Below are 27,922 nucleotides of genomic sequence, written 5' to 3'. Positions count from 1 at the left end.
CTGCTGTATAAAAAAATTTAAAAAAAAACAAAACCTGATGAACAGTTAGGTCAAAATGGTATAGTGGAGAAGCACTGGACACGCAGTCTGGAGAACTGTGTTCACAGCATAACTCACTCTCTATGGGTTGTGAGCTTCGTGAACTTCAATTTATATCTTGGTAATTCAGTTTCCTCAGCCATAAAATGGGAATGAGACTCCCTCACTATTTATTTAGAGAGCAAGATGAAATAATGAATGTGAAGATAGTGTCTGAAATTTGCTAGAAAGTTAATAAATGTAAGACTAATCTTAATGGAGTCACTAAATAGTTTGCTCAGAATCAGTGCCATGATAGTAAATTAAAAATGCAAAGTCATCTGTCACCAATAACATCTTGACTAATTTCTGTCGTTGGTTATGAACACATGATTGTTTCAGTGCACTTACAGATTTATATTTTCTTTTTTCACTAAGCATAAAAGCATTTTGTTCTATTATAGAAAGTTTTGATGACAACTACATAGCAGAAAGCTAAAAACAAAATCCACTGATAATTTTACCACCTGGAAATATGTAATGTTAATATTCTGAAATATTTCCTTCTGATCTTTTTTCTTTCTGTAGATAGCAAGCTAAATCTCTAGAAAGATAAACCAGATACATGTTTTGTTTAAAAATGGTATGATGTTAAATGTACAGATTTGATTAATATTTTGCCTTGTAATATTCATGAGTATAGGATTAATTTTAAATATAGATGTTAATAATATACACTGCAGAATCTTTGTTACTTTCTTCTTTTCTCCATCAAAACTATGCCATTTATATGAAGAAAATTTTTTTATGGAAGTGTTTATTGTTTTCTACTTGTTGCTTATTTCCATTCTCCACTTAAATAATATACTCAGAGAATATCAACATTTAAGCGGGCAGCAATCAGAGGAGAAAACATTTATCTGTAATGCCAGCCAAATGTAGCAATGAACTCTTTCATCTTGATTCTAAACTAAGTCTACTCTGACGTCTTTGAAGTACCCACTTGGTTTGAAGCCACTCAGAGAAACTTAGCACAATAAGTGGTTTGAAGCAAACAAAAATATAAACCCTAAACCTTTCCCAGCTTTGCATAATCATCATATTCATTTACTTTTTGCTAAATTTGCCTTTGTGGAGATTAGGTTAACCAAACCTGTCTCCTCATTTTGTTTTTCTTTTTGATCTTCTGGCAGTGCTTTCCCAGCCTGGTGCCAAATTTTCCCAAATACTTACATGCATTTGACAAGCATCAATTTTATTACTGAGTATCACTGTAAAGAATTTAATGTTAATATGGATCTATTACTATTTACTATTTTTCAAAATTATTTAAAAATATTTGTTTGTAAGTTAGAGTAACGGAATAGTTGAATTAAGTGTCTTACCCTTCTTTTTAAGCAAACTTTATTGTGTCTAAATGCATAAATTAATAAGAGAATGTTAGATAATGTTATCAAGTCTTAGATACATTTATTATTTATTATTTTGTAAGATACAAGTGCATTCTCTTTCTTCCTCCTATTAAATAAGTAAACTTCTTAATCTCTAAATAGTATATTTAAGAATTTTTTTTTTTGATTGTTGGTGGTGGTTGTTGGTTTTTTCTTATGATGTAGTATGCTCAGTCTAAACATTGCTATCTGGAACGAGAGTGTGAGATCTTTGGAGTTGTTCACAAAATTAGCCAAATTTAAATTGTTCTATATTATTAATATGTTATCTTACTAATGTTAAATTCAATATGATGTATCTGATACATTTTGAAATATATTTTATACACTCATCTGAGCAGCATATTATAATATGTATTTGTTAAGTACCATGTACTAGCATTTTTTTAAAGTTGGAACCAAGTTAATTTAATAACAGCAATGTACATATAAATAACAGCAATGTATAGTCATCTAGGCCATGTTTTCTATTCTCTACACTCAAAAGTTTATATTTTGATTTTTTTTTCTTCCTGCTGGAATACATTTTTTTAATCTGGAATATGTCTTCAAAATTTTTTGTTCCTCTTTCAGGAATTTGCTGCACTGACAAAAGAATTAAATGCCTGCAGAGAACAACTTCTAGAAAAAGAAGAAGAAATTTCTGAACTTAAAGCTGAAAGAAACAATACAAGAGTAAGTATAAAACGGCCTCTGCTTGGAATTAATTCCATGTATTCCATGTATAGCTCAGTGCCTTATCTCATAGAAATATAAGCCTTTAAAAACTTGAGCAAGACTTTAAGCAGACGCCAACTCATGGTCTGTTACTTAAATTAAAGGAGAATATACTGTACTACAAAACTCAAAACAGGAAGACAGGAAACCTAAATTACAGTCTCAGCTACTAAATCATTATGTTGCCTTAAAAAATGTTAGTATTTCTTCTGGTCTTTGCTTTATTCGACTTTAAAAAGAAGAGTTGTATTTCAATAGTGAGTTTCAAACTGTTGCATTGGAGTGGGTGGGCGATACTTCAGAAGCTGGTGGTGGGTAATGGGGGAGGGCAATGGGTTTGAGAGGGGAGCATGAGTTTTGACTTTGGGGTGCTATGAGGGCATGACCTGACATTCATCCTCACCTCACCCCAGAAAAATAACAATTTTTTAAAAGGTGTTAAAAACATAAAACCACTGGAACAGGACTCTCCTAATTAAAAGAGGCATACCTTTTCTATTTTAGAAGATCATTAAGGAGACTTCCAGTTCTGATATTGTGATTTTATGAACCTGATGGAATTTACAATATTCTGTTCTTGGAAACCCATGTATTTGTTTAATCTCATAACATGCCATGTAACATTAAAGTTTAAAATTCCATCAAAGATGCTATATTTTCTAGTTTGGAAGAAAAAGTCACTAAATTTCATAAAATATATAAATCGCCATATTACCCATAAATAAGAGAAGTTTCTCTAGTAAAAGAATGTAGAGAAAAACCACTTTGGTGTGATTATAGTTCAATCTCAATGTGAAGTAGGTGAAAATATTTTAAGTGTTAGAGCTATGGCAGATTAATGCTGAGAAGGTAAGTTACAGTTAACTGTATATTCATTGCATGCTTGGTCTTAGAGAGTAATATAAAAATGACAGCTCCACAAACAGTCAGCTTGTGCCCCAGGAATGAGCTTGTGCCCATGGAATGAGAGATACCATTGCATGCATAGTAGTTATATGATCAAACTTAGTTTCTTATTTTTCAGGGTCTTACTTTAGGGTAAAGAGAATTCACAGGGTATGTACGTAAGGAATCGGTTTTCATTGAGACTTTGATGAGCCAGTCACGTGGACTGCCTCTTATAGGACATAACAAGAGCAATTTAGATCATGTTACCAGGTGTCAGATTAATTTTTTCTGTCTCTTTCTCCCTCTATATATTTTTCCCACCCTTGATTTTTAAATTATACTTTTTCCATACAAATTTAAAGTGTATTTCTGCCATGAGATTTATTCTGCCCTATTTCACTATTTTCTATTTTAATGCTTTAGGCAACATTCCCTAGTGTAACTCAATACAGCCCAATGTAAAAGCACGAACAGGAAGCTAAAAATGGAGGGAAATGCAAACCTCTCAGTAGACTTCCAACTAATCTTATTTAAAATGCACCAGAAACTCTTTTATTAGCCATGTATGTATTTCTCCTTTATTCAGCCCTTTAATCCTTTCTACAGCCCTATGAGGGAAATATTATAATTATACCCTTTTTACAGATGAGGCAACTGAGCTCAGAAAAGGGCAGATCACTTACCAGAAGTCACACAGTTAGTAAATAGCAGGGAAGGGATTTGAAAGCTAAGGCAAACTAACTCCAGAGACTGTGCCCTTCTCCATGAGGCCATCAGCACAATTACTCAAGTTAGATCCATGAAGAAACTCAAAGATTTACTACAGTTTAGGGGAAACATTGCCTAAGAGTAGACCACTGTAGTATGGAGTGTGTTATGCCTTCTTGATTGTGACTAATTCCAGAGACTGGGAGGTTTGGCAACAGCATCCTCACAATTTTCATCACATTACACCCCATGAAGCTTGGAACTACCTATCGTTATTGCATCTGCAAAGGAATTTTGGGTAACAAAGAAAGCAAAGCAAGCTGTACTTGAAATACCCATTCAGGAATCAAAGGGAGAGAAGTACAAATATTAAGTTCCATTAGGGTAATAGAAACTGAAGCCATTGATTTTTAAACATGAATCATAACTACTTTGAAAACATGAATCAAGCTGGAAAACATTTTTCTACCTTTCCTAAAGCAATGATGTGGAGGATTTTTGTTGTTGATTATGTCAAGGAAAATAGATTTATGAAACCTTCCTTGTGTAAAATATTGATTATATAACAGCTTCTTAAGTTACATAACCACCTCTCACCCTCCCCCACCACCCCAAAAATACCCAGGGCTGAAAATCAGACCACCTTCTTTCTTCCTCCATAATGCCCTGCTAAATTGAGAACATCCAAATAAAATCATCCTAATGTTATCCATGATAATACAAAAATTAAAACTTCATAAATTGTAGTGGGTATTTACAGAAACATTCAATCAAGTTTTATTGTTTAATGTTTCCATACTACCAAAAATGTAGAAAAAATGATGAAACAAATTTTGTTATTCCTAAAACTTCTCTGACCATACCTAGGCAAGTTATACTTACAGAAAACAGCATTCCTGCCATTATTTCAACATCCTCAAATTGACTGCTAAAACTTATGTTTTGGCAGAATTATCTGAATTAATGAAAAAGTAAAGGAAAACTAGAAATATTAATATAGTTATTATTTCTTAATATCAGAGTAGAAAAGTTTTGTTGTTGTTTCATTGTTGTTTTGTTGTTTCAACTGTTTTTGTGCCTGAAGATCTCAAAGGATGGTTTATATTATTAACAATGTTTCAGAATGCAACTATTGTATGACTTTGAAAGAGAAGTTAGGGTTTCAAGAATAATTACACTGTAATAATTACACTGTAATTTCATCTCATAGGTTATAAACTAAAAAAAGAACAGTTATCTTTAGTTCAAATTAAAGACTGAATTTGAAACATTCCTTACTATGCCTTTTTGTTTTGAGCCAAAATAATTATGTTAAGTAAATGTTCAAATACAATCAGACACCTGCCATTAATAAAGAAAAGCTTCCCATTCTTGACAAACCTGTTTATACAAGTTAACCAATTCCGTCCAAACTTATTTCCTCGATGAGTAGAACGTACAATCCAATTGAGAAGGGAAGACCCTAGTAGTTGAAAGCAGGTGAAGATATGTGTGTGCATGTATGGATTCATGTATACATACTTATGAAAGTGCTACAACAAGATATGACTGATACAAGAGTGAATAAGATAGGACATATACCCTCCCAACAGCTATTTCAATGTGGGACTCAAACACGTACATTAGAAGACACATAGGGTATCTAAACCATACTTGAGAGTAAAGGATGCTGAGTGGACTGATCATGAAAGCAATCAATTTGAAGGTTTTCATTTTCAGATGTTAGTATTGTGTTATGTGACCATATTACAGAGGCCAAATTAATTTACAGGGCAGAATGCATTTCTACTTGAAAACCATATGTGATTGAAAATAATTGCACACAAGGTTATGTTGAATTCAGATCTAATGGAAATATTTATAGTTTTAGAAATTTAGCTTAAAAATCCCCAGTGAGGCAGTATGTGTATATGCATATACGATATGATATGTTTGTGTGTATACATATGTAGGCTGTGGTCATTTAAAGTGAATTCCAACATAGATGAATGGCCACTCACATAGTCCCTGCAGTCCTTTGAGTGTACCAAAGAGAGTGCCTTCTGCAAGATTTATGAAACATTAGACTAAAGTTTGGCTCCCAGCAAAGGTGTACAAAGTAGTAGACTGTTAGTGGCATCTTAGGTAAGTTCCTTTTTATTTGTATTTTCATTTGAAGTTTAAAGCTATAGAAACATGCTAGGTTAGAACATTTTTGGCCACATTCTCCAAGATACATAATGTACATTCATTATTACTTCAATTCAACAAGTACTAAGCATATATTATATAGAATATTTTCCTAGGCATCGAGGAGTATTCAGAATAAATTTTTAAGCCCTTAAGGAGTCTGTTTTATATGAATAAAAACACAATTGGTTGTATTGTTATACGGATGAGAGTTCCTAATTGCACAAAACAACACAGTTTGCTATTTTAATCAAGAAGGCATTAATTAAAGCATATAAGAAATCTCTAAACTGAACTTCCAGGCACAATTTCTAGGACCATGTTTCTTAGCTTTGTAAGTTTATTTTACACCCCAAGTCCCAGAAACATGCAGCGTCTGCTAATACCTGTGCCAGCAAAATGGATGTCCCATGCCCAGAATGTTTCCTCATCTGGATCCCCTCAGAATCTGTCCTGTGCAGGGAGCTCTGGTTGGCCAGCTCGTAAGTCACATGTCTGCCACGTGGTGGTAAACATGCCTGAGAAGTGTTCCTTGAATCCTACTGTGGGAAGATGGCATTCAGAATGTGGGGACCTATCAAACATGGAGGGTATATTCAAAAGATTTGGGGAAACCTGAATGGCCGTCTGCACTACCACCCAGATTTTATCATACCCTTTTTTCATATTAAAATTCTAAATAGCAATACTGATATGTATCTACCCAACAATACAAATAGACTTCTTAAACAAAAATAAAATCACCCTTTATCAAAAAAGAAGGTTCGTAACGTCTAGTTAACTGCATCCAGCTTCGTGTATGGGGTTCTTCAGTGTGTACAGTCTTGCTCTCATTAAATCACAATCTTATCTTAATATTCTGTAACCTATCGACTGCTTTAAATGTTCATCAGAATCAACATAACCAATATAAAATAGAGTAAAATGGTAAAAATATAACAAGAAAATGGGAAAATAATATATACTATGTGTATGATACAATAAAAATAGAAAGATCCTGTTTTCTCCAACTGGTTACAAAGTCCTATTGGCAAGTATAAATTCCAATTCTAAACTTGATTCCTGGACCTGGGTCTATACCCATATATATCGGGTCTGAAACTGAGAGAAACTGAACCTTACTTCTATCACTAATTCTGAGTGTATACTAATTGCAGGATGATAGCATCCCAACCTAGCAATGTGTTATCTCTCAATTTAAATTAAAATAGATTCTTCCTTGGGTCACTTAACCATTCTTTAGGATCATCTGCTTCTGAACGATGTGAGAGCATGGTGAAGCCAGGGCTGGGAGCATCAGTCAATTGCATTAGCCCTTTCACTGTAAGATGAGTTTTTTTGGGCAGAAGTAATATTGTGTATGATAACAGGATATTAAGCAAAAATCTAATAAGATGGTGTTGCTGGTAGAGGCAGAGCCACTAGAAAAGGCAAATCCATATCCAGAAAAAGTTTTTATTACAGTAGCAAAAGACAGCCGCCTCCCTGATGGAAGGGATTTGATGTAATCTGCTTGATTCAAGATGAGTAGTTTGTTTCTAGGTATATTGCACCATGTCAGGGCTTCAAGGTTGATGGCTACAGCAAGTAACTTGGCTATTCAGCTGGGGTGGTAACCCTATCAACTTTAATGATGAGAAGCCCATTTTGTCAGGTCAATGAATAACTTCTATCCCTGAAACCATGGTCACTATTTTCTGCCCATTGAGCAAATGCTGTGGTGGCCAAAGAAATGAGTCAATATCCACAGGATGAATCATCTTGTCCACCAGATTATTGAACGCGTTTATACCAGTGGGTACCAAAGATATAGTCCTAGCTTAGAGCTAATACCCAAAACAGTTTTGTATTCTGTTTTCCTTAGCTGTTACCATGCTACATGGTCACAGGTCCCTTTAGGGAAGATTTTCTGATTATCTATTGCTTTATAATAAACTACCCCCAAATTTAATGGCACAAACAATATTTTACTATACACACAGTTCTGTGGGTCAGGGATTCAGAAAGGGCACAGTGGTGACAGCCCTTCTCTGCTCCATAAGGTTTGGGCTCTCAGCTGGGATGACTTGATGGCTAGTGACCGGTAGCTGATTTATTTTTATCAGAAAAAGCAAAAAGCACTGATATATAGTGTTTGTTAATTTCTGTGGTGTAAATACTCCCACTGTGGCTGTTTTCAAACTTCCAACATGTTGTCACTAAATGCAGAGTTGGGAAAAGATGCACAGTAGTGAACCATTATATAGTATTTCTACTATCAAATACCATTGAAAAAAAAAAAATACCATTGAAGTAAACAACCCTATGGGCATGAGTAATAGTATAATATAGTAAGATAATTAGGAAGTGATATATTTTGAGCGTTTACTATCTTTTAAAAACATTTTATTTAATTATAAGCTTACATAATTTAAGCTTTAACAATAACTGTGCTTAACTACCAGCTCACAAGATTTCTGAAAATGATCCTCTCTCACAAGATAGTATGGACCAGCTTTAGCATATGATTTTCAGGTGGTGACTCAAATATCTGGAGGCTGAAAGATCTACTTGTGAGATAACTTCTTTGCTCTTGTGTCTAGCACCTGGGCTGGAGTGACTGAAGGACAGACAGATTTAACTGGGACTTTATATCTGAGAACCTCCATATGACCTCTGTGGCACAGTGGTCTCAGAGTAGCGAGTTTTTGTGTGGTGGCCCTGGGACCTAAGAACAAGTACTCCAGCGAACTAGTTGGAAACTGCATTGCCTCTTAGGACCTAGACTCAAAAGTCACAAATTGTCACCGTCACCATACAACACAGGTTGATCAAAACAGTCACAGGCCCAACCAGATTCAAGAGGAGAGAACATAGGCTATGTTTTGCCAGGCAACTACTTAATGACTGAGTCATACATGGTCATCAAGACAAATAAGATGACGCTTATCAGTGAAGCAGAGCAACCCATTGGAATTTGGTGGATAAGGTAAATCAGATTCATCTGAAACTTTCTAAATTTCCTTTTTCTAATTCTTGGTGGTACCTTTTTATTTTCATAGTAGTGCCAACATTTCCAAATAAGACACCTGGTAAGGCTCTGAATTCATCACACATTGTAATTCAGTGACCTCTCCTAGATCAGGCTCTTTATCTTTTTTCTGTTATGTCTTGGGACCTCAGTAAGAGGCTGTTATGAGCAGCCATAGCAACTATTGAGTTCTCTGAGCCTTGACCTAAAATTTAAAACCTTATGCTTCTCATTTTCTTTCTTTAAACTCCTCAGTGCAGCTCAAAGCATCCAGCTCACCTCACTGTCCTTATATTCTTCCTGCCCTTCAAAATGGTCTTTTGTACATATGACTCAGTCCATCAAAGCCTTACTTTCAGAGACACCCCATTTCAGGATAACTCAGGTGGTAATTTCAGTAGCTATCCATGAACCATGGAAGACAATGCCCCTTTTTTGACGTTAATCTAATTATTACTTTGTCAAATCTGTCTGGGTCAGATATCCCATATTCCCATTTGTCTGAAGAGTTGTTACTTATAGCCATAGCTGTTAAAAACTACTGTTTTAATCAGGGTTCATTTATTCATTCAACCAAAAATTTATGAGCATCTACTATGCCAATCTTCTAGGCACTGAGAGATACAGCAATGGACAAAATAGGAAAAAAGTAAATAAAAACGCTTCATTTCCTCATGGGCCTTACATTATTTTTTGGGAGACAGACTTAAACAAGATAAACGTATAAAGTAAATAGTGAATTAGATATAGACAAATGCCAAGGGGGAAAAACAAACTGGAAAGGAGATATTTCGTGCAGAGGGTGACTAGGGAAAGCCTTGTTGAAAGGTGAGATTTGACGAAAACCATGAAAGAGACAGTGTAATGAGATGGTCATGCATATGTCTGAAAGAGAATGTTTTAGGCAGAAAAAAACAGCAAGCACAAAGGCCCTGATGTAATAGCATGGATATCTGATAATATTAAAAAACAAAACAAAACAAAGCTACAAGGAAACCAAATCAGCTAGACTGGAGTGAGCAAGAAGAATAGGAGATGAGTTCAGAGAATTGAGATCCCTTTGGTACTTTTAAGGACTTTGGCTTTTACTTGAGCCAGATGAGAAGACCTTGAGGATTTGAGCAGAGGTATGAATGACCTGGCTTCCATTTTAACTTAAATAGTGTTTTGAGAATAACCTGATGGAAGAATGAAAGCAGGAGGACCAGTTAAGAAGCTACTATAATAATTTGTGGGAGATAATGGGTATTGGGCCCAGGTGGCAAGTGGATGTAGTGGCAAGTGGTTAGATTCTGGAAGTTGTAGGAACATGGAAAAGATTGATTTTAAAGACTGAACTATAAATTTTAAGATGGGTAAGAAGAAAGTGAAGGCAAGAGTACGGTGAGAAGTAGTAATAAATTCCTACGATAAAGAGATGGAAGGTGCAAGTATTTTTAGAGTTTGAGCATTTAAATAACTGAACTAAACTAATGATTTGTGAGTTGTATAATAAAAACTGAAATTAGTTGCATTTATTGATAACAGTAGAGTCTATTGTGAAACCATAATTGTGAGTTACTGAAATAGGGGGGAAATTGAGACCATTGGAGTACACAAAGTCTAGAAATTTAGATGCCAATATGCTGGAGAAATCGTTTAAATGAGTTATAAAAATCACCAAGAATTACAACTGGGGTAACACTGAAAAAATGACAATAATCTAGTTGCTAAGACATTCAAGGAACAATGACCAGGGTATGGCAGATGACTATTAAAATGAAAGGTAGCAGTCAGTATGACCTGATGTACTGTCATAGCATTCTTAGTTGCATATAACAGAATTCACTCTCTAGCTAGTTTAAGTAGACAATGATTTTTAACAGAAATTAAGAAATTCTTACCCAAAACAGTCTGTAGCCTAACCTTTCAGGAAAAAATTTTAGAACTTCACTGCAAAGCTGGTAAACAGATTTTTTTCTCCTTTTCTGTGCAAAATCATGATTCCACCTCCCACTGAGCAAACTAGATACCTTCACCAACTTATTTATATGGTTTATAACTTAGTTATACCACTCATTTCTTACATGTGTGTAATTAACAGAACCTCTGTGGCACCGAACGCTGAGAATTGTAGTTTTTTGCACTCTATGTTGAGAAGGTGGGATTAACATTGTGGGAAATTTGCCAAATGTAAAGAGTGTGATTGAAAGATTTAGATAATCTCCAATAACAGATGTCCTTTATAGCTTCAATATAATACTCATATTGTGTTTCTTGCCTAGAGGGTACAGATTATATCTTATACAATTTTGTATCCTACCTACTCCCATGCAATATTAGAAGCTCAAATAGTTATTAAATTACTGTATAGATGAAGACATCTCTAATTTACAGTTAGAGAAACCAGTTTTCTTGTATTATGTCTTGTTTCTTTGTAAGTATATCATCTACCTAAAACATACATACATACATATATATATATATATATACCATGTTAATTAGCTTAAGCTTTTAGGAAATAATGCCAGTTAACCATGGCTGCAGATTTAGCTTTGATATAGGCCAGAATGTACACTGGAAAATTTACCTAATTTATCATTTTTTTCTATTCATTCAATAAATATTTTTACATATGCATAGATGCCAGGAACTGAGCCAATACTCAAATACAGAGAAGATCAAGACAGACATGGTGCCTAACTTCATGGAACTTATATTTCAATGAGGAAATAGAATGAAATTTAGTAAAACAATTTTTAAGAAATTACACACATTATATGAAGAAATGAAGCAAGAGAATGAAATGGAGAGTTATGAAGACTTGGAAGAGAGAGACCTACAAATGCTTTACCTAGAGTAGTGGGCAAATGCTTTATTGAGAGGGTGATATTTAAACTGAGACTTAAAGGTGAGAAAGAGCTGACCAACTAAGGAGCCAAAGGACAGTATTTCAGGCGGAGGGTACAGCACGTGTAAAGGCTTGGAAGACTGAGGAACTGAAAGTAGGCTGGCATGGTTAGAGCAGAGTTTGCCAGAGAAAGACTAACAGCAGATAAAGTTGGAGAAATAGGCAAATCTCTATAACCTATGTGAAACAGCTTGGATTTAACCAATGCACACATGCATCTATAGAATTCAAGAGAGTAGAATACCATGAATATAATCAGAGATTGGTAAATAAAAGAAAAGCTCTTTGAAAATATTAACTGTATCATCTTCATATTGAAGAACTTTTAGTATTATTTTGATGCTTACATATGACTCCGGCTGACTGATCTATATACCTTTAGGATCTCAGGTATGTGTGGGGGTTTTTGTGTTAATAACAGGCAAAATTTTCTGACACATTGAACCATAATTAGTGACAGTGAATATAGCAAAATTAACTTATTAAGAACTAAGAAATGTGATACTAATATGTGACACTGAAATTAAAAGTAGCATTGTTAAAAACAAAAATTTTCATTACAGTATAAGCTTTAGGAAAAATCTTGAAAGAAAATAGTTTTTCTTTTCTTCTTTCCACCTCAGTATCTTATATCTGCTTTTTCCTATATTGTTTCAGTAACTCCTGCTTATTTTGCCTAGACATCATTTGTTAGCCTATGCTTTTCACTAGCCTTCTGAAAATCTCTCCTCCTTACTAGTCATATATTATTCTTCACTAGTAAAAGTTTAATAACTGATAACAGTTTTTTATTTTCTTTTCATATATCTTTGCTTTTAGTTGCAGAACTGACTTATAAAATAAAATGAAGGTGAAACTCCAATTCACAGACCATTTAAAAGCAAAATTTATCTGGGAAAAGTTAGAGCATGGAGTCTGGAACCAGAATGAAACATTATTCACTGGACTTTCCCCTAGTCTCTATCATGGCACCAGACACTGACTGGTGAATGTAGGTTCCAGAGTAAACAGTTTAAAAATTATGTCCTTTAACCTCTTTTCTCAAAATGACTATTGCTGGTCTCAGTTACTATATTCCAGTTGGCTGCATATATTTTTCTATTATGTAATCTAAGAATTTAATTGTGAATAAAATCATTAGTGTTACCACTATAATTACTATAACAACATATGATTATCACTATAATCACATTTAAAGCAACATGATGATTATACTCATTTCCTTCAATTTAAAAAATTTAAATGATCAGATATAAGTGAAATTAATTTTGACTTTCAATTCTATTCTCTAACAAAATCATCATGCTTTGTTCAATGTTCTTCAGTCATTATCCTATTGGATCGTATTATGGTGTGTTCTAGCTCTCCTCAATTTAAATTGAAATTATTAAATCTTCTAAAAGAATGCATATAATTCACATTATATTTTAAATTCAGTAAATTGTTATGTGATAGAAATGCAATTTACTTTTAATATATTTTATGAACCCTGGTTTATGAACTCAGGTTTGTGCTTCATTGATGCTATCTGTAGTATAGTCTGAGGTTATCATTAGATACTATATAAATCTGAAATCTACTAAAATGGAAATCATCTGTATGTATTAGTGACTTGTATCCATAAGATAATTACATTTTCTGTTAAACCCAATAGCTGTTACTGGAGCATTTGGAGTGCCTTGTGTCACGACATGAAAGGTCACTAAGAATGACGGTGGTGAAGCGACAAGCCCAGTCCCCCTCGGGAGTGTCCAGCGAAGTTGAGGTTCTCAAGGCGCTGAAATCTTTATTTGAGCACCACAAGGCCTTGGATGAAAAGGTATAGTATTGTGAAAGGATTGTTATAATTTTATATGTCAACTATACTTCAATAAAGCTGAAATTAAAAAAAAAACTACTGGAAGAAAAGGTATAGTATTGACAAAAGATTTCAAGTTTAACTGTGCTTTTGTCATCAGCATCAAGTTCATTGTCTTCATCCATGACTCTTACTGACTGCTGAAGTCAGTCAGTTTAGAGGAACACGTTTGAACTACAGGAAAAATCACTAAAAAAAAAAAACGCACCCTGACTATTGCATGTATATTGGTAATATTCATAACCATTTTCTTTTTTTTAATACGTCTGAATCTGTGGTTTATCAAGACTTCTATTATGGCACATTAGAGTCCTAGTCCAGATGGCCATTTGAAATTTAATATTGTCATTTAACCTTTCCGTTTCTCCCTCTCTCTCTCTCATTCTCTCCCCACCCCACAGTCTCTATCCTCCCTGCCCCCTCTGAAGTGCGTGGCTATAGCTGCCAACATAGGAGACTATTAGCTGACAATAAAACATATCTTGAAGTGTAAATTGGAAATACTTTAACCTTTAGAGATTCATATTAGAAGCATACAATTTTATTTTGGGGGTTTCTAATATCTTAGTTCTGAACACACATTTTTAAGAGTTTCTGCGGGTAACAGCATAAGGTATTAGTAGAAATATCTGCTTTAGGTCTTTTTTAAAGTAACTGTAAGTTTCTCTTAGCTGTTACTCAAATAAGCTCTATGGACATTAATAAGCCAATATGATGATAATATTCTTTGGATATTAGTAAGGCTTATGACATCATTTCAATTCTGTAAAATTTCAAAGAATGAATTTTTTAAAATTAATAAGGCTTTAGGATTTTGTACAGTGAGAATTGGGGCACTTCATTGTAAAGTATCTAACAAGTTCTGAGCATTAAAATCCAAACTAGGGATTATTACTCAGTTATATATAGATTTTGAGCATACAGACACTTTTGCTCTATTTAATATTTATATACATATATATTTTTATCATCAGTCTTTCAGATGTTCTTAGAGCAGGGGATTTATGTGGAGTGTGTGCATAGCATATCTATAATTCTGTCTTCTAGATTATTAAGAAGAAATTGTATCTCATTTTTAATTTTAGTATGAGAGGCAACTAGTTTATGAATAATTTTGAGTAAAACAGAAATGGATATTATATAAAAATCCCTGATGAATATAATATCAACTAATATCAAATATCAAATAATAATTTAATATATGTAATGTTTACTTTCATATTATATTTCATTTCTTATTACAAAACTGCATTATTAAGAATTTGCAAGACTTTACATTTATAGAATATCTATTATGTGTCAGACTCCTTGGCATATATTTAGCACACAAAGATAAGTAAGACATTTTCTTTACAAATGAGGAGTTCATAGTGCTGGAGTTCACATGTCAATAAGAGGGAGTGGTAAGAAGAGATATATATGATGTGATATGGAGTCACAGGAAAAGTTGTGACTAATTTTTCCTGAGGAAGTGATGAGAAAGTCAAGAATATCTTCACAGAGGGGGTGACATTTGGTCTGGGTATTAGAATGTGTAAGGATTTTTTAAGCAGAGAAGTAAACATACTCTAATCAATATGATCAATATGTGAACTAACCCAGAGCTTTGAAAAGAGCATGGCCTGTTCAGAGAAAATTTAACAGTTTTGAATGACTTGAATGAGGGACTTGAGAATGAGTGATTTGAGATGTTCCCTAGATGTGCTCACTTAGGTGAGGGATGCTTTTATGAAAAAATGAATAGAAGGCAATAAACAGCATTTAGGACAAATAATCTAATGGGTGTGAGTACATTTAAGAAGAAAATGGCTGTAGTACAATTTAGGATCTAAAAGTAATTTAGTATATAGATGTTCAGTGAACTTAGCATAACTAAATGAAGTATTTCATACTGTGACCCTAGGAATTGTAATAGGGTTTAGTAACTCACCAAATGTGCCCTGGACATTGGTGAGTTCAGGGCAACAGAACTGATTATCAACTAAGTAATACCTAACAGCCTGAAGGAAAAATATTATGAGCTTGGGCTTTGGAGTTAGACAGACCTGGACAAGTACCTTAATTTCTCTTAGTCTGTTTTCTCTTCTCTTGAATGAAGAGAATAATAATACCTACCTAATAGCATTGTCTGACATGCAAAGCTCCTAGCCAGTACTTAGCATATGGCAAATGCTCAGTAAATGTTAATGAATGTTATTGTTAATGATAAATTTCAGCATTTGACAAAAATTTCAAACTAAGTGAAGATATTGGTATCACTGTTGATTCACATGCTTATTTAAATTAGCATTTCATTTAGTTATTAAGGGGTTAATATGTGCCTAAGCACCTTCATAAACAATTCCCCTAAGAATAGCTCACAGCTTCTTGTGTAGATCAGGAGAGGTAAGGAGACAGACATATGAACAAGTAATTACAATATTCTATTTTAAGTGCTATGGATATTATGTTAAAACATATATGGAACATCAGAAGAAGATGCAATTAATCATATCGAGGACAAGAAACTACCAACTTTACCACAGAAGGTTTAGAACACAGGAAGAGATAAATAAAATACAAAAGATTGAGCATAGCTGTGTACAGTTACAATGACTGGCAGTCTTCATTATTGATGTCCTTATTTACATATCCACTGAGTTGTAGGGTAGAATTTACACAATTATCTAAGACCAGCAGTGATTTTGACATAAGTCTCCAACATGTTTACCAATTCTGTGGGCTGGAGGAAATGAGAAGTATACATGTGTTTTTCAATCACTCAGATATCACTGAGTATTTTTTTAAAAGATATACTGGGTATGCATGGGAAATGTAACCAAAACACATGTTACATACACTCCACATCCTGTGATCTAATATCACAGTGCCAAAACTGGATTTGAATGTCTGGTCTAAGATTCCCTCACGATGCTTTCTGTTGCAGGATTGATAATTCCAAAATAAACCCCTGCCATACCTTAATTTAAATTTGAAATGTATGCTCTTCCACCCAAGTCCCTCTTTATCCTGCAGCATACTCGTCATTCTTAGGGACTTATTTTAATCCTCAGGGATAACATTTCTCTTGAAACATCTTTTATTGGGGAAAATTTTTTTCTCTTTAATTATTGTTTCATACCACTATGAAGAAAATAAATGTAACAGATGAAATTAGAAATCAAAAATTCTAGATGTACATAAATATATTTGGGAGGTTATACTATAGCTCTATAAATAAGCAATCACTGTATCTTAAAGACTATGTGGACAATAGATTAACTGAATGTAATTAAATAGCAAAAAAACTAGAAAAAGTAAAGTATATAGCCAAGACCATGAACTGTATACTTATATTTAGGAAAAAATTAAAACTATAGTTTTTTCACGTCTAGATAACTTCAAAAGAACACCAAATTCAAGAAGAAAAATAAGGATATTATGGCATTCTGCTGGTGCTGTGCTCAGAGAAGTGCAAAAAGCTACAAGCCTTGTCAGAAATACTATTTTTTCTTACCAGTGGAGTTCCAGTTATGTAGACAAGATAAAATGTTAGATTTCTTTATACTCTAGAAAGTTTACTCCTTTGGATCCTCCCATTGTTTTTCCTTTACCAAGTTTAGCAGAGATTAGTGCAAGATGAAGCAAATATGTTTCATTCATTTGAGTCTTACCCAAGAAATAAATACAAAGAGAATACTTCATTCTCATATAAATGTGAATAAAGCATTCATATCATAAATATATTAATATTTGTAACATCAGTTTTTACATTTATAAAATGAATTCAAAATATATTCAGCAATTGTTTTATTTTCTTGTGAAGAGAGTTTTAGGTTCATTACTTTGTGTATAATCTAATTTCAAGTTGCAAATGCTGTTATAAATTTATTGAGGGGTGATTTTTCATATTGTTTGAAAAGCTTGATAATTTTTACTGCTCGAAGGCTCAATATAATAAGAATATACATGCTTAACTTGTGGTAAATTTAAACAGTTCGGAACAGTTTCTGTGATTTTCAGTTTAACAAAGAAAGGAAGACATTTAACCCGCAGTATAGCCTGGTTTCAACTGCTCCTTATGTGGCTTGCATGACTCTTTTAGGAACATCCCAATGCATCAGTATGTCTTTAAATATAGTGCCTTAACCTCTTTACTGCAGTCTAAATGTGATCTGATTATGTTGCATACGTTGAGATTAATTTATATTTAGACTGTTTCATATTGCTGTTCTCATCAACTAGGATTCTTAGATTTTTATCAGAATACCTATATTTTATAGCTGCTATTTTAGGAAGTGGACATAAACTTTACAATCATCCCTATTAAATAACAAGGACACCTACTAAGATATTTGTTGATATCTGCATTCCACATATCAGCAATCCTCCTCATTTTCATGCCTTTGGGATGTTTACTTTGTTTGCATCCAAGCACTCATGAAAAAAGTATTCCCCAAGTCAAATCATTAAAGATTTCCTTCTAAGAAGCTCTTGTTCATTTATGAATCAGCATTAGTTTTATGCATTTTTATGAACAATTGGATATTTGTCTAACAGCACTGGTACCTGGCAGCCCATCTGGCGTACTTAAATATCATGAAGGATCTTCTGTGATTATCTTTGATATCAAATGTCCATTTATGTATGTATTACTAATTTTCAGAGAATTTGAACATAACTAAGTATAATTAATATTAAAATTCCAGTCAGACATTAATTCTTTCTTATTCAAGATGTATTTCAGGAGTTAAGTGCACCCAGTCACCTGAATATATTTCAGTTATCATTATACATTACTAAAATAATTGAGATTTTTAAAAATTTCTAATTAGATTCTAGATTCATAGGCTATCACTTGTTTTTTGTTTGTTTGCTAACTAGAAAATAATTTTGTAACTTCAACTTTAAAATTACTATGTATCTAGGTTTTTGGATATTTTGTGTATTTAACTTATATTCCCAGTTAAATCTTACTAAAAAAAGAAAAAGACCATTAATTAAAATATACCATTAATAAATTACTAAAATGAATGTTCATTTAAATCATTTATTTCTATAATTAAAATGCACACTGTTATATTCCCATGGAAAATCAATGTTAATTCATAAATAATCTAAAACTCACCATGAATTCCATATTGAATTGAAGCTATAAATTTTGTTGATTTTTTTTAAGGAAAATTAAACTGCTGTAGTCATTTATTTTAGTTTAGCCAAATTTCTTTCTCTGAACTTTTCTACTTTTGACAAATTTAATATGCAGCATATCTATAGATCTGAACATATAATAACTAAAACAATTTTAGAAGTTCTAAGAAAGCAAGGCTCAAAGAAACACTTCTCTGAGTTTCATTTGTGTATGAAACATTTGGAAATCATTACTTTCAAACTAAATGTGCAGTCTTTGGTTCTATAAAATATAATGGTTTAACCTTTGGTATCTGAAAAGTATTTAGGAATTCCGGAGTAGATATATACTTTCCAATCCCTCAATAACAATTTAGACCTCTAACTAATACAAAATTAATTTCATGAGCAGTGGACAACATTTTTCAGGTTCTAAGAATCCTTTGCTTTTAGACACATTATTTTGTACTAAATGTCAAAGGAAAACATAGTTATTATTTTAAAGAAGTAGAAAGTTTTTTGCCTATATCTTATGCTTAATCAGTGACTGTTTTTCAGATGAATTCATAATAAACTTTTGAACTTTGCCTCCTCTTACTATGAATCAGAATGCAGAACAATAGGGGTTGATCTTCAACCCCATTGTAAACTCTGTCACGAAACACTAGAAGGACTTGCTTACAAGAAAATCCCTTAATACAGTCATACTATGAGGTGACAATGTAGTCATAGTGTTCCTGAGCACTTAAGGCTATATATACCTTAATACTTTTTCAAATGTAACTGTCTCTGATAATGTTAATGGATTCAGCACAGTTTAATATGTATGGGATGTACATTACTGCACATATTTTGGTTTTTCTTCTAGGTAAGGGAGCGACTGAGGGTTTCTTTAGAAAGAGTCTCTGCACTGGAAGAAGAACTAGCTGCTGCTAATCAGGAGGTAACATACCAAACTTTCTCCTCTTTTGAGGTGCAATATCGCTAACCTTATACCCCTTGTGTTTCACGTCACCTTTATTAAAACTGTCACAAAAAATAAATATTTGGTATATGCCACTGAACAAGGCCTGTTAAAACTGGTTGCCAGAGTCATGCTTTCTGATTTCTGGTGATTCAGATCTGTCACTAAGAGATGAAAGGAGAATTATCATGGGCTAGTGATATGAGAGCTAGTGAGGTGGGGATTTAGAAGGACTGCAGTCAGAATGCCGGGCCTTTTGAGAAGTAAAACACAGCTCCAAAACTGGAAAACATGTCAAATATCTGTTAAATTTAGAAAATGTTACAAATGAAGCATTGTGCCCATGTTTAGTGGCATCATTGGATCCACTCTTTTGCTCTCGTTCATGACTCTAAGGAAATATTTTATAATCATCCATGGGATTTAAAGAGTTGTTTTTTCCTTAGAAGATTTTACTTCTTTGGTTATTTGTCTACAAATGAACTTGGGTTATTAGATAAGATACAGATAGGTGAATAGGTGATAGATAAATAGATTTCAAATTAAATGTATATAGGGCACTAAAATAGCCCCATCTCACTCTGTCTGTCTGCCTCTGTCTCTCTCTCCCTCTCTCAGATAATTTACAAGGCTACCTTTTTTCAGAAGTTTATTCCAGGAATGCAAATGGGGGTATTATTATTACTAAAACTCTTTAGTAATAACTTCCTACGTTTAAAGAATTAAGGAAGTGGGAGGCCAGTGTCATTAATTATAAGTCTTACCAAGAGATTCTTAACGAAGTAATATTTACATTTACATTTCACACATAAACAAATACACATTTTCAACCATGCTAAAAATCTTGTCTGTTACAAACTCCCTAGTTTTTTAAAATAAGCTAGGCCAATTAAATGAGCTTCTATAGGCTTTTGTTTGTCCTAGGTTCAACAATTTAAACTTCAGAAATGAATTTCCCATTCTCACAGATGGTTTTGGAGTTATCACCCTTTAACACTTTTCTTTATATAATCTCTCCCATGGAGACTTCATCCATTTCTCATCCATCCAAGGCTTCAATGATGACTCTGGTGAAAAAGAAACCAAATCTATAGCTCCAAAGTCCATGCTCTTTTCTGAGCTCCACAAAAGATTGTAAACATTGGTTTGGCATCTCCACAGGACTTTGCTTTGCTAATGTTTGTATAAATTGTTCTCTGACACACGTGTTCAGCAGGGGTTAATCAAGGATTAAAAACCAGCTTAGGGTTTGATAATGAAGACATGCACTAAAGGGTCTGTAACCACTTATAGGGACCGATTTTTCTAGTTTACACAAAGGCACCATATGTGCTGGTGGGCCTGGATCTCCACTTAGTTTTTCCTTGTGTCCCCTTAGATTCTCTATGGTACATTAATGCAGTGAAATAATCAGTCTTCTTAAAAAGAATATGAGATACTATATATTCTGTTCTGAAAAGATCCAAAATGTTCTACTATACAAAAAAGGAAGAAGTTGCAGAGAATGCTCCCAATTTTGCACAATTACAAGTAATAATAACACATTATTATAGGACTAGGAAAAATCAATTTTGGATATAAATACCAAACTGTTATTATTAGTTGTCTTTGGTGTTTGCAAATATGTACTATATATTTCTGTAGTGTTTGATTTTTTTAATAAATTTTCATTACGCTTATAAAGAAATGAAATAATAAAGATATTTTAGAGTCAGATGCCATTTTCCATATTAGATTATTCTATTGGTAAATTAATAATAACGATAGCTAGTATTTACTGAGTGCTTTAAATCTCTAGGCTCTAGTCTAAGTGCACATATATCAGCAAAATGATACTGGAATTTAGGTACTACTGTTGTTTTACAGGTGAGCCCAGAGAGGTTATTTCTCTTAATGTACCACTGTTCTCTCCTACTTGAAAATGTGGTTATCTTTGAATTTATCTTGGCTCTATGTATTTAGGTGATTCCAATCCATACATTTAACTGTCCACAGTCTACCCTACATCCATTTACTCTCAGCTTTTTCTATATACATTAAAACTACCATAGTTCAGATCTTCATTATTCTCGACTGGGATATTACAGTATGTTTTCTGCTATATAATTCTTCAGGGTTAAAACAGCTAAGCAAAGCTCCAGTCATATTGATTATTTTTCATAATATTTTCTGACGTAATATAATGTAACATATGCCATATTAATATACTACTAACATAATAATATAATTTACATATTTATAGATGTTAATAATATAATGGTATCTACTACTAGACCTGTAATATACTATTGAGCACCCCTTCAGTGGTCCTAACCTAAAAATCACCCTTAACTCCTATTACCCCTACTGCTCTGAGTCATTCTAAGTTCTTGTTAAGTTATAGTATTCACTGTTTTTGAAAGCAGCCAACATTTTTCCTGACTCTAAATCTCACTAATGCTAATGTCTCTCTTGGAATGTCTCCACAACCCCAATCCACCCACTGACATCATACTTTCCCATTTAAACTCAAGTTCAGACATCACCTTTATAATGAAATCTTTTATGATTTCTTGCCAACAGTCATTGCTTCTTAGTTTAAATTGCTTAATCTCATTGCTTCAGCATTTATTATGACTGTTCAACAAGTATTAGAGTTAATTATATACCTGTCTAAGCCTAGGTTGCTAGTTCCCTGAGAAAGAGGGCTATGTCTTGCTCATTTGTGCTTATTTCACTCAGTACAGTGATATAAACCTTGTGATCAATATATATTTGTCAGATTGCATTGTATAGAGTTCATTCTACCTGGTGTTTTCACATTATTCCTTGGCTATCCCCTTAATAGATAGTTTGAACAACCTTAGGCATGCTCAATAAACAGCAATACATTGATCATATTATTAAATTAAGTTGTTCTTTCAAAATATGATTATCGAGCAACTACTATGTGCAGAAAATTCTGTGAGTCCCTGACAGGAAGAAATAGAAAAAATAAAATAATTAATAAAGCATTATGCAAATGTTTATATAATTTGCACTCCAGTGATGGAGACAAACATATAAACATATAAGTAGGATGTAATTTAGTACAGAACTAAATTAATATAAAATAGAGACCCAAACAACGTGCAAAAGAGCAGAGAGAAGGGTATTCATTCTAAACCAAAGTATCAGAGAAGGCTTCACCCTTGAAGGAAAACAATGATTTGGCTTCAAAACTGTGGAGAAACATTTCAAGCTGAGCAAACAGTATGATGAAGGAAACCTAAAATTGCCTGTTTTAGGAATAATGGATTATATTGTGTTGGTAAGAATTAGGGTATGAAAAGATGTAGAAGAGGATTGTAGAGAGTTGATAGGATGCAGATCCTAGAGAACCCTGAATGCCATGCTCAGAGTCTGGAATTTATACTTTATGAAATGAGAAAGCTCTGAAGGTGTAGTTTTGTTTTTGTTTTGTTTTTTGGTTTTGGTTTTGGTTTTGGTTTTGGTAAAGTGAAATCCACTGAAAGTATGTTCTTTTTTTTTTCTTTTTGTAAACTGTGGGGTTGGTTGGAGTAGAGCTGGAAAGTTGACAATCGGATATGGCTAGCTGACATAGTCATCTGATATGTGATTTTGATAATGATACATCAATTCAACAGACATTTATTGAGCATTTTCTGTTTGCTAGTCATTGCATTAAGTACTGGGTATAAATATATTGATAAACTAAGATATTAATAAAGCAACAATTCTCTCAAGTCTGTTATGGAAGATAAACATGGTAAAAAGTAACTATAATAAGGAGTTATTATTTAAGGGATCCAGAATTTCAGTTTGGGAAGATGTGAAAATTTCTGAAGTTGAATGGCAGTGATGCTTGCATAACAATGTGAACGTACTTATTGCCACTTAGCTGTACACTTAAAATGGTTAAAATGGTAAATTTTATATTATATACCTTTTATCACAATAAAAAGTCATTACAATACAATAAGACTAAAGTGAAAATGAAAGTACAAGCTTTAGTAGTATTACAAAGGAGAGTACTTAATTATATGGGCATGAATGAGGAAAAGCAGATAGTGTTACAAAAATCTTCCTAGAAAATTCCTACAATTTGCAACAACATGGATGAGGATGAACTTTGAGGGCATTAGGCTAAGTGAAATAAGTTAGACAAAGAAAGACAAATACTGTATGATCTTATTTATATACAGATTCTAAAAATGTCAAACACAAAGAAACAGAGTAGATTGGTTGCCAGAGGCTGGGGTGTGGGGGAAATGGGGAGATGTTTGTCAAAGAATATAAACTTTCTGTTATAAAATGAATAAAATTAGGGGATCTAATGTACAGTATGGGCACTATAGTTAACAACACTGTATAGTATACTTGAAATTTACTAAGACAGTAGGTCATAAATGTTCTCACCACACACACACACACACACACACACACACACGCACACACACAAATAGTAACCATGGGGATGAATTGGGAGATTGAGATTGACATATATACACTAATATGTATAAAATAGATAACTAATAAGAACCTGCTGTATAAAAAAAAAATTAAATTAAAAAAAGACAAATGGTAACTATGTGAGGTAATAGGTATGTTAGTTAACCTTATAGTGGTAACCATTTCATAATATATACATATATCAAATATTCACATCATATACCTTAAACTTACGCACGTTATTTGTCAATTATATCTCAATAAAGCTGGAAAAAATTTTTTAAATCTTCCTAGAGGAAAAAATTTACCTAGAATTTGAAGGGTGACTACAAAGAGCTTGTCAGATGGAGTTGGAGGAAGAAAAGGGAAGCAGGCAGTAGTAGAGATGGGGACGAGGCTGCAGAGAAAGGCAAATCTGAGTTAGGGATGCCTAGAGGCTGGGCTTTGTCCTGTAGACAATGATGAGTCAGCAAAGGGTTTTTAAAAGGGAAGAAATACAACCAGATTTTTAAGTTTGCAGACCAGTGTATAAAAATTAAAGATGAAAAAATATATATCCTAATCAAGGTACTGTGTTTATACTTCAGATTTTTAAAAATCACTACTGTTTCTTGAAAGAAAGGGCTAGTGTTGGAAAATACAGAACTTGAACAGAGAACTTGAACTTGAACAATCTGGCATTTCTTATGTTCTTTTAGTAATGGGAAATATAGATATAAATGAAAGAATCAAAACAATATTGTAAATAAATATATATACATAATGAAAATTTGCTGTCATTTTATGCCTCTTTGTATAGCCCCGCAAGGGCAGATTGTATTGTTAACACTGAATACATTTTCCAGGCCATTGTCCTAAAAAAGTGAGTCCAGATTATTTAGACAGAGAAAATACAATCAAGCCTTTATTTCTTGCAGAATATTTTTGTTACTGCTTAAAATTAGAAAACTACAAAAAATGTACAATAAAAGGAAATGCAGAGGAATAAATAGATTACATTCTAACAATGTGTTCTCCTTTAGCAGAAGCCCATATGCTTTTTTAATTATTTAATTAAACCAGACAAAATGGATTATTCAGAAGCTACAGTAAATATTCAATTGACAGACTACTTTTCAGTGAATACACAGCTGTACTTATTTTAAAAGCTTTTCTACATGATTGTATTATGTATAAAAAGAACTGGCACATTTAGTTGTACACTGAACTATATTTTTATGTTGCTTTCATTCTTTGTTTATTTTTTAGTCCAACCACTGAATTTACCAACTTTCAATTTGAATTTTCTTAAGGAAATTAGCATTTCATGTTACCTCATCTACAACCAGCCTTATTCCTGAAGTCTAATTTCCTAAGGAAAAATTAAAGAACTTTATGGGCAAACCAGGTATCATTCATATTCAGAATATTGGATCAAGATGGTGAGGGGAGCTAGAGGCAGCAGATTCACATTTTGGGGGTTTATAGGACCACGGAATATGGCCATTGTTTTAAATACATTATGCATTTAATCATCACAACAGTCTTTTGAGTTGAGTTAAGAACCAGTACTCTGTTGAATCCATGGAAATGAATGGAAATATGGAAAAGGTAAATAGATACAGGCAAAGGTGGAACCTATCCCCAAAAGCAAATAAAAGGCAGGGAAGGAGCAACGAGAGATGTTATGTGAGACTCAAGTGAGTCAAGAGTCCTTGAAGCAAAGAAATGAGAGAAAGAGGGAGAGAGAGAGAGAGCGAGGGAGAGAGAGAGAGAGAGTTTTAAGTGTAGGGATTGGATGTGGTCGACAGTATTAAATGTCTCATGAAGGCATGTAGGAGTATGTCTAACATGAGGTGATTAGATTTACAATTAGGTCACTGAAAATGTTTGCAAAGACAGTTTTAGTAAACTATAATGGAAGGAGAATAGCTGTGATGAAAAGAATTTGAATCAATTAGAAGTCTAAAAATGGGAGACAATGAGGAATACTCATTTGAGAAGTTTGGCAATGAAGGAGAGAGGAGGCTAAAAGCTAAATAATTAGGCAATATTGAGAGACGGTCTGTTGAAAATACTTACAGCCAATGCAAAGGAAGAAGAGACAAAGGAGAAGGGATTATTGATGGACAACACGGAAGAGGATAAGCATGGTTTGGAGATCAGTGGCAAGTAGTGGAACTCCTTCCTCTGAGAAATGCAGGAAGGAGAACAGAATGTGTAGTAGTGAGATGAATGAAGACTTTGGAGAGGAAAGAAGACATAGCAATTTTATCAGAGAGTCTTCCCAAGGAAATGGGTTATCTGCTAAGGGAAGTGGAAACAGAGTTACTTTAATGAGTTTAAGGAGACTGAGAATACGATAATGTAGAATATGGCAAAGAGTCAATAAAACTAAGCAAGGACATTTTAGGGTGGGATGGTAGACCCAGAGGAAGTTCTCATTACATTACCCTGGCAAATTAAATAAAGCCAGTTTCCACAGAACTTATGAACTGAAGCAACATGGATTCACCATAGTATTTCCTTATTAATCTATGAAGTTCTGTTATTCATCATAATTTGAAAGGAAGAGATACAAATATGAAACTAACGTTGTCTCAGATGACTTTGGTCCAGAGGTAAAATGTTTCCCTAAACTTGACAGTGGTAAAAATCAGGAAGCTTCTGAAATCCATGAGCAACTCTATATTTAAATAGTTAGAAAGATATTTGATAAAGATGATCCAGAAAAACATGTGGAAAGTGGAAAAGTTGTTGAGCAGTAATTATTAGAAAAGTTTGCCTTGGGGGAGCTGATAGCAATACTCATCTAAATTTATAGGATCACTTATTTGCAGAATTAGTGAAATGACCAAGTAATTTTTTTTCTTCAAATTAAAACTTCCATATCTGTCAGTGGAAAATTCCAGATGTAGAAAAAGACACCACTGAAAAAATTCTTAAGTTAAATTATTTCAGAACCCTAAGACTGATAATTATTTATCTTGATAGACCCTTTGCCAGTTACTCATTTTTTGGTTCTTTTAATTCTGTTTCTTTCCTGTTCTATGAGATAAAAGCAGAGTTAATACTTTATGTCTCTCACTGCCTTTAAAAAATGATTAATCTTACAACGGCTTTCTAATTTCCTGCATGTTTATGTATACCACACATCCTAATTCAGCTGATTTAGTTTCATCATTAGTAACTGTATGAAACGGTTTTCATTATTAGTAAATTCCATGACCAACTGTGAATTAACATTCTAACAGAAAGTCAAATATAAGTTTTGTGCTTTATTAACATTGAAGCAAGTCACCATGGCTCAATTTAACAGAAAATAGTATTTTTTTTAATGACAACAGTGTTTGCATAAGGTAAGGGCATCCTTGCAGCTCCAAACTTAACATCCCTTGAAGACAATGAAAAATTCTCTGACATGATGTTTTTAGATTGCCTGCAAAATATTACGAGTCTCCAATAAAGCCACTTATTGGGAACCTACTCTTCCTGTTGGAGTTGTATCATTTGGGGTTAGAAAATTATATAGTTCTTAATTGATTTTGTTTAATGGAAGAGTTTAATCATAGTTGAATAATGTCCTTTTTTGCTTTATATTGATAAACTCGAAGTTTCAACATTGTCAAACCCATAGTTATTTGCAAAGACCTAAGGTTCCTTATTATACCTCTAGATGTTTCTTTACGATGATACTGCATTATAAAGACAAGTGTAGAAACTGTAAATT

General features: G+C 33.3%; 1 protein-coding gene across 2 annotated transcripts in view; it reads left to right on the top strand.

Moving 5' to 3' along the window:
• Positions 1-27,922, top strand: part of PPFIA2 (PTPRF interacting protein alpha 2) — a 470,795-nt gene that overhangs the window by 283,637 nt on the left and 159,236 nt on the right. For both annotated transcript variants that reach the window (XM_068559618.1, XM_068559619.1), the window contains exons 4-6: positions 2,043-2,144; positions 13,506-13,670; positions 19,687-19,761. In XM_068559618.1, the coding sequence (XP_068415719.1) occupies positions 2,043-2,144; positions 13,506-13,670; positions 19,687-19,761 (342 nt within the window). The remainder of the gene's footprint in view (positions 1-2,042; positions 2,145-13,505; positions 13,671-19,686; positions 19,762-27,922) is intronic.

The sequence above is a fragment of the Eschrichtius robustus genome, chromosome 13, assembly GCF_028021215.1.
Source record: "Eschrichtius robustus isolate mEscRob2 chromosome 13, mEscRob2.pri, whole genome shotgun sequence".
NCBI classification, from domain to species: domain Eukaryota; kingdom Metazoa; phylum Chordata; class Mammalia; order Artiodactyla; family Eschrichtiidae; genus Eschrichtius; species Eschrichtius robustus.
Note: the sequence above shows the minus strand (reverse complement) of the source record. Positions and strands in the feature narration are given on the sequence as shown.